We start from the raw sequence: 13,945 nt of genomic DNA on the forward strand, positions 1-13,945 counted from the left end.
CAAAGGTCAGTGCATAGGTTGTCATAGCTAAAGGTAAACAGCAAAATCATCAGATGAGTTGAGTCCTTGATCAACAGATGGCAGTTAGCGGTGACTGTACTGAGGACGTAAAAGAATACAAGTACTTAGGGACAGTGACTGAAGAAAAACTGGCAGGATTCAAAAGCTAGATTACAATGATTATACTTCAAGAGGAGTTTGAGACAGACATACGCTGGTTCTTTTTTTCTTTTTCTTTTTTGTTTGTTTTTTTGCAGAGAGCATTCTAACTTCTTGTTTTATTGCATGGTATTTTTCACTGTCTGTAGTTAACAAGAACAAACTGAGTAGGATTACAAACATGGACAGAAAGATTTGAGGTCAGCTACAACACAGTACGATTCACCTTTGGGAGTCCTGAGTGGTGAATAAGGGGTGATGTATCCTTAGCAATGTGTCACACCTTCTTCATCGTGAAGACACCTTGCTAACATCATGACAGAAGTACAGGGTACCACTTTTGTATGTATTGTGTGCCCAGAGGACTTTTATACCTTGTAAATGGACTGGTTCTTATAGCGCTTTTTTACTCTATCTGAGCAACTTGTACATTCACACAAGCACTTTTTTCTATGCTGTTCCTAAGTGCTTCATATCAGACATTCACACCTCCAATAGATGCATCAGAGAGCACCATGATGTTAGTATTTGCCCAAGGATATTTGGCATGGAGCAGACTGGGATCGAACCACCAACCTTCCGGTTAGTAGTTTACCTGAGCCACCTTAGTTACAACCATCCCAAGGTAACACAGCTGATATTATATGGGTGTGATTTGCACACAGCTGTGGTTTGTTTTTACTATTACTTATTGTTAATACCTTGAATTTCTGTAACTGTGGAGTCTTAATTGTTGTGGTTGTATTTGCCTGGCCTGGATTTTTGGTGTCCAAAAGGCAAACTACTTTTCTGAAGAAGATATTGAATCTGCACACTTGTGATGAAATTGCTTATAGTGCAATAATACATCCTTATGTCTTCCTTTGTGTCCCACTTTTATTTTTTATTTTTTGGAGTTTTGCATTTTTCTATGAATTTTCTGAAAGAAGTGCATTAGAAATTGTTGTTGTTTTAATGGTTAGTAACATCCCGAAGAATAATAAAGAAGAAAAGAATGAAGACAAGTGGGAGCACCTTAAAAATGTTTTAGAATTCCTATTGTAAACAGGTGACTGCAAATGGCAAAGAATAGATTCATTTTCCAGCAGGCAACAGACCTCGTATTATCTTAATAAAGACATAGGAAAACAGGCTAAATCACTTCAGATGCACTTTGGAAGTTCCTATTTCTGTCAGAGAAAAGTGAGGGCTTCCCAAGGCTTGAAATATAAACTTCCCCTTTATCAATTTTATATAATTTGTTCATTAATGAATATACACTCCTTATCTGAGGCTGAATAAATTCTTTAGAAAAGTGACAACTCAACACAGCATAAGGTATAATTTAAAGACAAAATTATTGGTTTATGTTTTTTTAGTGATTTATTTATTTTACTGATGTCCAGAATTTACAGTAGTAAACAGTAAATGATGCTGAAATTCTCAGAGTTCATCTCCTGTGTGCACAGGGGAACCTGAATGTATCGGCTGAGCAATGCGAACATTTTCCTTGTTGTCCCGAAGTAAAGCATCAATGTCACTTTCAGTAAAAGCGCCTTTAGAATCCTGCCACAAAAGCAAAATGTTAAGAGCAAATTTGTGTACTTGAAAAACACGAAGTTCACGTTTCACAACTGGCTACTCGCTCACTGACAGCTTACCTCAAAAGTCTGGCGTTTAACCCCCACACATGAGTTGGAGTGCTCATAACACAGAGCTATATCCAGATTCTTCGGCTCTTTGTTCACCAGAGCTTCATAGAACTGGCCACGGTGAGACTCTGAATGGCAAATCCAGAATAAGTTCTTGAATACAAGATAAATTACTTGACATATCTGATGTTACCTTACCTAACAAGTGTCTGCAGGCTGATGTCAGTTTGTCCTTAGAGACATGGTGACTGTGAGGCAGAGGTTTCTCACACAACGCCCCACTGATGAGGCGTTTAACAACTGTGTGTCTGCTCTTAACTGGGGCTTCCTTGATGGATTTCTCAAGCTCTGTAAGGTATTTATAGACTGTGACTTGCTTTCCCCTTTTCTTTTGTCTTTTGTTTTCTATTTGTATTCCTGGCTATCCCATTTGTTAGATTGTGCTACTGGGTTATCAGAAACCATTAATATGGCTCTTAGCCATAATGATTTATTGTCCAACATACCTTGTGCCACTGTTAAACAAGTCTCACAGTAGGTGTCTGTTAATAATAGAACAGTTAACAGAGGCACTCTTCAGCAGAAACCGAACTACATATTATCTGATGACTGAGGAAACCAAGGTGACTGTAGTGTTTACTTACAGTGATCTATCTCTTCAGGCTGCACAGGAAGAAGAAGGCACACAAACAGCACAAAAATAGCAATTTTCATGGTGACTGTACACCAAACATGTAAACTGTGAACACTGTAGCAGCTATCTGCACACTACGAAACAGACAAGAAGAAGTCAACTGCACCCAGCTGTCTTCCCTTTCATAAAATGTTGTCACGTGATCTTAGAGACAATGGGATCACATCACCACCATTCCACAAGTGACAGGTGTCTTGTTTTTCAGGTTTTCCTTTTCTAAAAATATTGCCCGGAGTCTTCACTCTGCTCTGGATAGGGGTCTGTGAAGAACACAGTTTAGCATAGGCTTGATAAATGCATGCAATATTAAATGTCAAAAGATGAATTAAGAGGTACAGTACTTTTAATAACAGGTGTGGGGTGGGTGCATTTGTTCATTGATCATTTGCTATTCATGTTTTCATCATCATTCATGGGGTTTTTTTTACAACAAAAAGAGTAAATTAAACTCTATTAAAAAATTTGTTTCAACACTGATAGACAATGCTAATTATAAGTCTTTGCACCCAGAGACAGGATTAGAAATGAAGATAAGATAAGCGAATTTGTCCCATGGTTGGGAAATTCCTGTTATTACAGCAGCAAAATGAATAGAGCAGGAATAAAAAAAATAACCTATATGAGTAATACTATACCTCAGTGGAGACAAATGTACACTTTACAATATATATGTGTGTGTGTGTGTGTGTGTGTGTGTGTGTGTGTGTGTGTGTGTGTGTGTGTGTGTGTGTGTGTGTGTATGCAGCAAGATGGAATACTGCATAGTACAATGGTTGAATGTTAATAGTAAGACAGAGCATAGAGCACTGCACAGTCTGATTAAAAGCTACTGCACACTGATATATCTATATCTATCTAGCTATCTATCCACACACACACACACACACACACACACACACACACACACAGATAGATAGATAGATAGATAGATAGATAGATAGATAGATAGATAGATAGATAGATAGATAGATAGATAGATAGATAGATAGATAGATAGATACTATATGTGATATATCTGATCAGCATATATCAGATATGATATATACTGATATATCTGATATATTCAGGACAAAGGATGTTGACTATGGAGCTAGAAACGAGGAAGACCACAGAGAGAGATTGTGGATTAATGTTCATCAGTATTTAAAAGTAAATATAAAAATTAATGGACCAAAATGTGTCCCCTTTTTTATGTTATCTGTTGTACAGTTTAGATTAAATAAGCAATTGTATCACTAACACTTCACCTTGAAAAAGTTAGTATTAAGCACCGATTTTGTTAATAAGTTACTCTGTAAGTTGCTTGACAAGCGAATTCCTTTAACCCTCCTCTCGTGTTAGGGTCGGCACCGACCCATTTTAAATTTCAAATGCATAAAAAAATCACATACATTTGTTTATTGTATCAAGGCTTTTTGACTTTGTCAGGAACCTCTATTTCTACAAAATAAAACAAAAAAAAATATTTTCACTAAATTATAAAATTATGACCTTTGTGTTGTTAGGGTCGGTTTCGACCCAGGTATAATATTATGAGTATAAAGCAATAATTAAAGCCAAAACTGAAATCATAAGTGCACTGTCAGCTAAAACGCTTACAGCAAGCGCCTCTCCTAATCATATGAGCTTTAGGGGATTCTTATTTTGCATGTTTTTTGCAGTATACCCGCACAAAAACAAAACAAAATAAACACGGGCATGTGAGGTGAATTCACTATTTGAGTGGCCATTTGACTTCCAGAGTGCACATTTACAATTTGCAGCATACAAAAAATGAGAAGAAGATTCACAGTGAGCTAAGTTCAGGATCATATTTTTGGTGAAAATGAAGGAGAGGACACAGAGCAGCATAGCGATTCAGATGGGCAGGTTTCTACGGAAGAAGGCAATGTGGACTATCATCCAGAAGACACAGACACATCTGATCAGAGGTGGAGGTCGCTGGTGCTGAAGCTACCCCTGCTGAAAGATTCAAGTCCAAAAATGGTAAGATCTTTTGGAGCTCAGTACCTCATGATGTACATGGCAGGGCAGCTGCTGCAAATGTCATCAAAATGACCCCTGGAATCACAAGGTTTGCTCTGACCAAAGTCAGTGACATCAAGAGATGTTTTGAGATATTTATGCCATTGTCACTAGAAAGAATCATCATTACTATGATAAACCTTGAAGGAAAAAAAAGTCCATGGCGACATGATGAGGAATACCTGGATGCTTTCGTTGGTGTTCTTCTTGCTGGAGTGTACAGATGCTGCAATGAGGCCACTGATTGTCTATGGGATGCATCGACAGGCAGAAACATTTTCTGGGCAACGATGTCACTTCACACATTTGATATCATTTTGATTCAAGAGTCCTCAGATTTGACAACAGAGAGACCAGACCGAGGTCTGACAAGCTTGCTCCCATCAGGGATGTCTGGGAGAGATGGGTGCAGCTTCTACCACTGATGTTCATCCCAGGGCCAGTGACAGTGGATGAACGTCTTGTCCACTTTTTGAGGAAAATGCCCCTTCCGGCAATATATACCCAGTAAGCAAGGGAAAAACGGCAGAAAAATCTGGGAAGCCTGTGATGCAAAAACCAACTATGCCTGGAATGTACAGATTTTCACAGTCAAAGCTGCGAGTGGCACCCCTGAGAAGAAACAATGAAAATGTGTGGTCCTCCATATGACCACTGGACTGCAGGATCACAATATCAGCTGTGATATTTTATTTTATTTTTTACCAGATATGACCTCGGACAAGAACTTCACAAAGGAAACTGAGGTGAAGCTGTATCATTGGGAAGTGATAAAAAGCCCACAATTGCCCACGGCTATAACCAAAACAAAGGAGGAGTGGACTTTTTCTTTTTTTCAGTTTATATTAAAGGTCTACTGCTAAAAAAAACAAACTTTTTTTGTCTTTTCTTGATGTAAATGTCTATGGGTCGGAATTGACCTGTAACACCATAGATGTCATTTTAGTTATTAATCTTAAAATGAAAAAAATCAATAAAACAGATTTATTTAAGAGATGTGTCCTATACCCCTCAGTAATACTCAGGTAACACAGAAAACTTTTATTTATTAATATGATTCTCTTGAGGTTAATTTTACAGTTTTTTTAAATTGAAATCGAGGGGTATAGTGACAAAAAAAGACCCAGAGGCCCACGCCAAAGGTATTAAAACCAACATTTTCATGGATAAGGAAGCCTAACAAGGTAACCAAGAGATGAGAAACAAATTGGATGATAACTTATTGTTTTTAGTATATTTTATAGCTGATTTAATTCACGGGTCAAAACCGACCCGCTAACATAAGAGATGATAACAGAAAGCTAACACGAGAGGAAGGTTAAACTAAACAGGGCAAATGTTACAGCTTTAACTTTCTTATCCACGCACGTGGCCACTAAGTGACGCTATTTTCAACCGCCCATTGAATGGGCGGTCGAGCTGGCTCCCGTATATGGTCATTTTTACCATATATGGAGTGACGGTGGTGACGCGCGTGCTGCAACGGAAAAAGTGACCGTGTGCGGGAAAGGCGAACGTTAGAGCTGAGTCCTCTTTTCGGGAATGTGAAGGTACAACTGTGAAAGCTGTAAGCCGGCTGCATGAATAGACCATCCACGAGTTTACCGTCAGTAACCCGCAGTCACTCTCAGCATGTGAGTACACTCTGCCCTGCGAATGATGTGTGCTGCTTTTAGGCGTGCTGTTCTCAGCTCTCATGGGAAGCTACACAGATGATCTCTAGTATTAAACTTGCTTCCGTGTTGCATCCATCTGGTGTTTTGCGTTGTGGAGAATTTTACTGGTGGGAAATATTTAGTCGTAAAAGAAAAATAATAATACAAATAATGTATGCACTGTAAATGACGCCTGTGGGCACGACTGACTATTATAGAGGCTCACATCAGGACAAGCGAGGCTAACTTCTTCTTTTCTTTCCACAATGGTGATTGTGGGCAGTTGGTCCGTGAACTGAACACAGACCAACTGCATATTATCAGGAGCTTTCCACGCAGGCGTAGTTAAACCAACACTTCCACAAACCTTTAGCAGAGCAAAAAGGATCCACGTGAAGAAGCGAGAGACTTGACAAGTGTACACTTCCGTTTTCGTAGGAAGTGGCCAGACACTCGGACTTTGTTTTCTTTTTTTTTTTCTTTTTTTTTTGTCGAACCCCTTTTATTTTACGACAACCACTTCTGACTTTCTCATGGGTCCTCCACACTCACATTTTCTACAAGTTTTGTTTTCTATTTCCTGATCTCAAACGCACTTGCACGAGACATAGTAATTAATCATTAATATTTAATGATGAAACCGGAAGTGAGTGGGCTTGCTCCTTAGTTCTTGAGCCCACCTTTTGTCGCCCTTGACGCTAAAACTTACAATTAGATCGTATCGAAAGCTCCCATAAGGTGAATACACTGTTGCTGTGCAGCAGACTGTCCAGCAGATGGTGCCTCTCTAAAGCACGCCTGTTCAGAATGGGATAGAGATTTTAGGTGTCTGATATGCCTCTGTGGGAGCTTTCTCTTTCAGCTTATCGTCTGCAGAGATAAGACTATGATGTTGAATGATAAGTGCCACTAGCTTCCAAAACATGCATTATACAGGTAGGTTTTAGTTTTAAAAAATCAAAGGTAAAAGTGATTATGGTGCAAAATCCCCTCTTTTTGCACAGTATAGTATTTAGCTTTATGTCTACTGTTTCTCTTATCTAACCCAGACTCCTGTTGGACATGATTGGAAACTTCGGTGGCTTCATACAGGAACATAATAATTCTAGGGCATGTTGAAACACAAAATCCTCAGTATGGCTCTGAACAACTCTGAGAAGAGTAAAACTTATTTAACAAACATTATGAATGAATGAATGAATGAATGCTTTATTGGCCATATGCAGGTTGCCCCACAGAGGAATAGGGTTATATATTATATATATAGGGTTATATAATAATTATAATGGTTGGTGTGTGTGTGTATGTGTGTGTATATATATATATATATATATATATATATATATATATATATATATATATATGCACCTGTTCATTTTTTTTGAAGGGGGGTTGGGTTGGGGATATTTGTCTTATACAAATTGAGAACCTACAGTATATATCGTGCAAACCTGACTCTTTGTAGGAATCCCCCTTACAGTAACCTTTCCATTTTGCTGTGAATTGGGCTGTGTTTTATTTCCTCTCTTTGCCGCATGCTGCATTAAACGGTAACAAGGTTCTTAGCAGTGTAATTACTCATGATCCGGATTTGATTGTAAAGTGGATTGTTTGATTTGGCAGTGTGAGTGACTGTATTGGTAGTGATGAAGCTTATGTCTCTGAAAACCTACAACTTGTTTGTAGGTTTTCTTGCCATATTCTCACTTCTCTTATTCTTGTGCCTAAAATGAGCCACACCCTTTCACTTTAACTCTTTACTGCATGAGACTTGTGAAGCACTGAGCTTCACGAGGCTCAATAAAGTAATAAAAATGGCTGATCTTTGATTTTTGCATGTAGAAAGTGTGGGATTTGCTTTACAAGCTGGTGGTTGGGTTATTTTGTTTAGTTATGAGTATTTTAACGAGTTTATTTTCTTCCATACATCTACAAGTGTCATGCATTTCCACACTGTCTTTATTACGCCTATGAGGCAAGCTACCAGTGGACCTTCACTTGATAGTATTGGTTTGTGTAAATGATAGATAGATTAGATAAATTCAGCTCCAGATATGCAACCATACCGACTCTTTCTTTTAGTCAGGGTGAAATATCCTGAATAGAAAACCCGTGCAGACATGCAGGCTGTTATAAGCAGTGACTTTATGCACTTAATCATTTCCAGACTAACACTTTTTTGTGTTGGCATTAGTCATTGTGCTGTTTCAACATGACTGAATGCACAAAAACACCTTAATAACTTTGGTGTAATCCTGCTTTAGAGGGTTTGTAGTAACAGCACAGCAGCAAGTGCCAGCGTTTCCCTTTCCCTTCACAAGTTTGTTAATGGTGCATAAAAAAAGACGGGGCTTCTCAAAAGTCTGGTGCTTTTAAATATAATCGTTAAGATCCGCATTTTCTCACTTCCTTCACCAGCCTCGTCAGGATTGGCTATCCCCCCCCCCCCCCTTGTCACCTGCTCATCTCCACTCTTTCACCTTTCACATGGAGCAAAAAATACAAGTGGTGGAATAAAATGTTAAACAATAACTTATATGGAGGTCAGTGAAAATGAGCGAGTCTTATTTTTCTTATTTAATATTTCATATTACAAAATTATTATAAAGAGAGCCTCAGCAGCGCTGTCATGAATGGATCGAGCTTCCTTTAAGCGGCAGGTGTCATGCAGGGATTTCTAGTTGAAACAAAAGCGTGATCTCCGTCAGTGCACGGAACACCGAGCAGTGGCTCAGCAGATGCCGTTGCAACGCCGCTTTTCCTCCAATAGATTTAAAGTGTGCGCTCTGGCCGACAATGGATGGTCTGGGAGTGGGAGGATCAGCTCAGCAGCGATCCTTCTGGCTTTGTTACGCCCGGGAAGCCATTTTGGAAATCTGCTTGTTGTGCACTAGCACAGCAGTCTCTCCCCACTTGTAAACTTTGGCGTATTTCTGTGAGAAAATAGCGTTGAAGGATTTGTGGATCCGCAGTCATAAATAAGCCTTTTGGGGGTTCCGCGCGTCGGGATGCTGGCAGAAGTTTGCGCATGTTCCCTGATAGTACTGTGTGGATCTTACTCATTTGGATTACGCTCTTAAAGAATAACAGCATAAATGGAGCCTAACAACGCGGGCAAGTTGACCAGCTGCTTTGAAAATCATATTAATGTAGAAACTGTTTTTAGTGACAGTATGTTTGCATTTTTTTTTTAAATTCGGATCTTCGCTGCGCTCCTTTGCCAACAGTTTTGACAGTGTGCGCAATTTTAGGCCTGATTTTCTACGGTCGTTTTATTACATCTGCGACAGTATCAAACGTTAGACGCGTTCTCAGTGGTTAGTAGTGATCAGTAAATGCGTGTTGTTTTTACAGATAAATCTCAAGTTGACCTGCACGATGAGCAGTGTGATTAGCGCGTCGTTGCACAAGCCTGTAAGTCAGTGACGGCGCTGTCTAAATACATCCAGCTTCTAAATTTAGCACGAATGTAAGGGGGCTGATATGTCATCGGGCCTGAGCGCAATACAGTTAGAACAGGAGTACACATGTGCTGTAAACAGTGTTAGTGTATTACTGTGTTTTGACAGTAGCTGGAGCAGTCACAGGACTCAGCTGTTTGCGCTGTTCGTCGCACACAGTTTGCGTAAAGGAGGCAGCAAAAAAATAAAAAGGGAGATGTGCGATAGTACTGTGGGAAAGGTGTAAAGGTGTCACTGTGTTGCATGTGTTTGTTTCTCTTGTTACTGTTCAGCTTGTCTCTTGGTGGATTAATGCACCGTAGGGGAGATTATTATTTAATTTCGGAGTGTCCACATTCAGCGCCTGCGTCATGATTCAGCGCAGTGCTGACATGTTGCAAAAAAGGAAAGAAAGAAAAAAAAACAACAACCCAAAACTAATCCTGGCTGAATTTAAGTAGTCCCCTTGGCTTTTGGGAATTTGTTTCCTTTTATCCCGCTTTTCGGCTTGGAGACTTGGATGTGGATTTGAAATCGTGATTAAGATTATGGTGTTGAGAGTTTGGTGCTGGGTTTTCAGTAATGGCCATCTGTTTTATTCTGCTGCTCTGTCTTTGAGTTGTTGAACAGAAGTTTGAGTCAGACTGCCACATGCACAGAATGCCATCTAGAATAGTTGCTCTGTTGTGGCCAGAAACCTCCAATCGGACACTGTTATTGCATCAGTTATCTCATTTAAAGCTGTCTGAGGCACCTTATACTCTGCATGTAGCTTTGTGTGGTGAGGTCGTGGAAGTGATCCATTTGAGCCAAAATCTCACTCTTCAGCTTGCTTAAATGCTCTGTTGCAGGCAGCTTTTTCTACCCTTGGCTCTGTATGATATCATTTAGAGTGCATATCCCTACTACAGCAATCAGGGACACTCAGCAGTCCCACCCACTTGCCAGTCATACCTTTCGTATGCAAGTGTGAGGCCATTGACGGAAAGCAGGCTTAAAAATGGAGCTAAGATGGCTTGTTTCAGGCCGTGGATGGACTGCAGCTTTTCATCACAGCCCAGTATTTGAATTCTGCATGATAATGCAAATCTAAGCTACGGACACATTGGGTCCACTTTAATATTGACATGCTCGCAACAATACACAACTCTTCAAACTGTTCACCAAAGTAGGAATATTTGCAGAACTGCTGTGTTGGAATGCATTAATCTTACCTTGGTTAACCTGAGAAACTTTCAACTGTGAGCATGTGGAACGAAGTATTTGTTCAGCAGTTCACACAATGCAGGTTTCACTAAGAAGACCAGCCGTTTGGCTTTAGACTTCCCGCCCATTGCCTTATAAATCAGCCCCACCCCTTTGTGTTTTACTGGGTTTCATAATACTCAGCTTACTCAAGTGCTCACTGTAGCTGTAGCTGTGCTGGTGAGGAGTCCTCCTATTACAAAGGGGAAGAGGATCGTCATTCTTTGGCCTGTCTCTACCAGCCTTTTCGATCAGCTGCTTGTTTTCTTTGTGTCCGGAGGAGAAGAGACGAGTCATTCGCTACAGCTTCACTGGTGTCCGTAGCTTCTGTCATCTACCAGCGTGAGCCAGCATGGAGGAAGAGGTTGGCCAACTCTCAACCACAGGCAGAAACACAGTAGTATTGTTTTTCAGAGGAAAAGGAATGTCCAGCAGCTCTCATTAGGGTCTTGCCCGCACATGGCTGTGCAGCACAGCACTTACTGGCGGTTGTGTTTTCTTGGAGAACAGCCCAGTGAATGGAGCTTGAATTGATTTGGGAAGAGGCAGGAAATTTGCTAGTGCTGTGTTATTTTATAAAATGTAGATGCAGTTCTGAATCTGTACTCGAAATGCAGTTAAGCTGTGGCGCAACTCGAGCTCATCATTTCTGCCAGAGACAAACTGAACAAAGCGTTTTGCATTTTGTTTTGTGTGTCTGTGAAGTTGGTCTGTTCTTGTTGTCCTTGGCTAAAATAGTCCTTTGCCTTGAATCCTAACTCTTGCAGTCTAAACAAAGAAGTCTGAACATGGATTTTTCCCAGCTGCACACATACACGCCACCACAGTGTGCTCCAGAGAACACCGGCTATACTTACTCTCTCAGGTGAGACTTCAGCGCTGCGCTGCCGTAGACTCGCTGCGGTACTCTTGCTGCAGCATCAAACATTCAGGCCCACAGCATTTCATTCACACCTTGCATGTCATTTGTGGCTGCTGAGATCCTACTGGTGCATTTTAATCAGAGTTGTCCAAATACTCTCTCTTCTGTTTGCTCTAGTCCATGAACAGAATATGCTTGAAGTCAAACTCTAATTCTCATGTAATAATTTTTCTGTCTACTTGGTTATGACTTGCATTTTATCCGATTTTATTTCCTTACTGAAAATATCCATCTGTCCCTCAGCTGTTTGAAAGTTGAGAATATGCACATGATTTGCTTTTCATTTAAAATAGAAATGCCTTCATTTATAAGAACAGCATGAGATTGTTAAGTGTATTTGCTCCTCAGTACATTTCTGTGCTTGAACTTGAGGTTTTAGTAAATCTGTGGCTGTAAAAATATCATCTGGTTGTGGTTTTGATGAGTCAGCCTCACAGTTCAGTTGTGCATTTCGTGCTTGGTGAGCAGTTGAGAAGCCTTGCGCAGAAATATATTGTCTTGTCTGTACGCACTTTTCGCTATATTGCAAAATCAGCGTGGCAGTTTAAAACTTTTCAATGATTTTTAGAAGAAAAGAGAAGAAGTCGTGGTGTTTTGAATTTATTGTCGGAGAGGATGCTGTCCATACGTGTGCATGCATGTAACACCAGCCTCTCCCATCGTGGTCCTCTTCCACACCTTGTTTCTTGTCAGTCATCCTGGCTTGGGCGTGGTTGACATTACATCAGTAAGGTATGTGGAGGAATCTACGACTCATTGCTTTCAGAACAGAGGAGCATTTGCAGAGCAAGAAATTGTAACTTCATTGTGCCTTTCCTCGCTTTAGGCAATGGGAGAGTGATTGCATGACTTTTAGGAGCTTCTCAATTGAATATGAGAGTATGAGAGAGTCTTGTAAAAAGTCATGTTCGAACAAAGACCCCTCATTTGGTTTACAGCTTCTCTTGCAGAAATGCAAATCACATGGTGAGAAGTGCACTAAGCAGATCCATGTGCTCTTTCCCAGCCAGCAAGACAAAGTCAACAGCAGCTTCAGTAAATGTGTGTCACACTAAGTTGTGTTGTTTTCATTATGTATTTGATGTGTCAGCAGGTGGGATTGGTATTTATGGACAGTGGTAGTTGGCTGACTAGATGTTTTTTACGTTAAGCTTTTAGAGTAGCAAGTAATCTCTGATGCTGTATTATAATGAAAATGACAAAATATTAACATTCTTCAGATTTCAGGTCAGGATTGTGGCACACAGGGTGTGTTTTCAAGTTGTGTGAAATCCTTTCCTAGTAATAAGTCTCATGAGTCACAGTCTCTAGACTGAGGCCAAATAAGAAGAATGTACAAAAGCTTGTTTGACTCCTCACCCAAGTCTGCAAGGTAGACTTGAAGGGCTCAAACACGCTAATCATGTTCCTTTGAATGCAGTCAGCTGGGGAGCTATTAATGAACCTCCCAGTCAAAGCCGTGCCCGTGATCTCAGGATTAGGCTAACAGTTTATGCTGCTTGACTAGCTAGTTGACTGATCTGTTGTTTTTATTAGCCTGTGTCTACTGCAGCTCAGAGGCACTAAATGTTGGCGCTTGCAAATAGCCCCTCATGTGTTCAATGTGTGTGTGTGTGTGTGTGTTTGAGTGTGCATGGTCTACAGTGAATGCAAGAGAATAGCACAGAGAGGGACAGGGTCAGGTGACAGAAACCGTTGGCCCATCTGTTGTCAAAACTCAAAAGAGCAGAGACAAGTTTTGTAGCAGTTGATAGTGCTAGAGACCAGGAAGAGACTGTTACAACATGGACCCAGCAGTCTGAGTAATACTGTATGTGCTCCCAATGAGAGAAATGCTCGTGCAAATCTAATTTATCACCAGACAAGGTTTAAGTTGGGGAATTCCCCAGTGCCTACACAGCTGCTACAATGTAGAGTGAGCCTCAGTCCAGTAAAAAGAGACTTCTCAATAGTCTTTTCTTTTATGTTCTAAATCAGGATACTTTGATTCATGCTCCGTAATCCTGATTATGATACCTCAGAAAATTGGTTCCATTCTTTTTGACACTGTTTTAGATGATCAGAATCAACTTCCTGGAGAGTTTAACCAGGGTTTTCCTGCTGTCATCAATATTAAAAAATGTAAACAAACATTTGTTCAAAAAACAAACAGAAAAACCCTCCATCCATATAAA

At 40.2% G+C, this 13,945-nt stretch overlaps 2 protein-coding genes across 7 annotated transcripts in view; one reads left to right on the plus strand and one right to left on the minus strand.

Annotated features, from left to right (window-relative positions):
* Positions 1 to 1,529: 1,529 nt before the first annotated feature.
* LOC309705493 (uncharacterized protein) lies at positions 1,530 to 6,583 on the minus strand. Its single transcript, XM_082531373.1, has 6 exons — positions 6,532 to 6,583; positions 2,435 to 2,744; positions 2,297 to 2,332; positions 1,989 to 2,138; positions 1,800 to 1,918; positions 1,530 to 1,704 (listed from the first exon to the last, which is right to left on the minus strand). Exons 2-6 carry the CDS (start codon positions 2,502 to 2,504, stop codon positions 1,582 to 1,584), a joined length of 498 nt encoding a protein of 165 aa, XP_082387499.1. The 5' UTR covers positions 2,505 to 2,744; positions 6,532 to 6,583; the 3' UTR covers positions 1,530 to 1,581.
* Positions 5,982 to 13,945, plus strand: part of sun1b (Sad1 and UNC84 domain containing 1b) — a 28,638-nt gene continuing 20,674 nt past the window's right edge. For 3 of the 6 annotated variants that reach the window (XM_082531306.1, XM_082531308.1, XM_082531312.1), the window contains exons 1-2: positions 11,089 to 11,213; positions 11,617 to 11,714. In XM_082531306.1, coding sequence (XP_082387432.1) covers positions 11,202 to 11,213; positions 11,617 to 11,714 — 110 coding nt within the window. In that variant the 5' untranslated portion in view covers positions 11,089 to 11,201. Of the gene's footprint in view, positions 6,144 to 8,967; positions 9,279 to 11,088; positions 11,214 to 11,616; positions 11,715 to 13,945 lie in introns of those variants that run through there. The other 3 variants (XM_082531307.1, XM_082531309.1, XM_082531310.1) reach the window with 3 other exon arrangements.

The sequence above is a fragment of the Aulonocara stuartgranti genome, assembly GCF_965226115.1.
Source record: "Aulonocara stuartgranti genome assembly, chromosome: 4".
In the NCBI taxonomy this organism is placed as follows: domain Eukaryota; kingdom Metazoa; phylum Chordata; class Actinopteri; order Cichliformes; family Cichlidae; genus Aulonocara; species Aulonocara stuartgranti.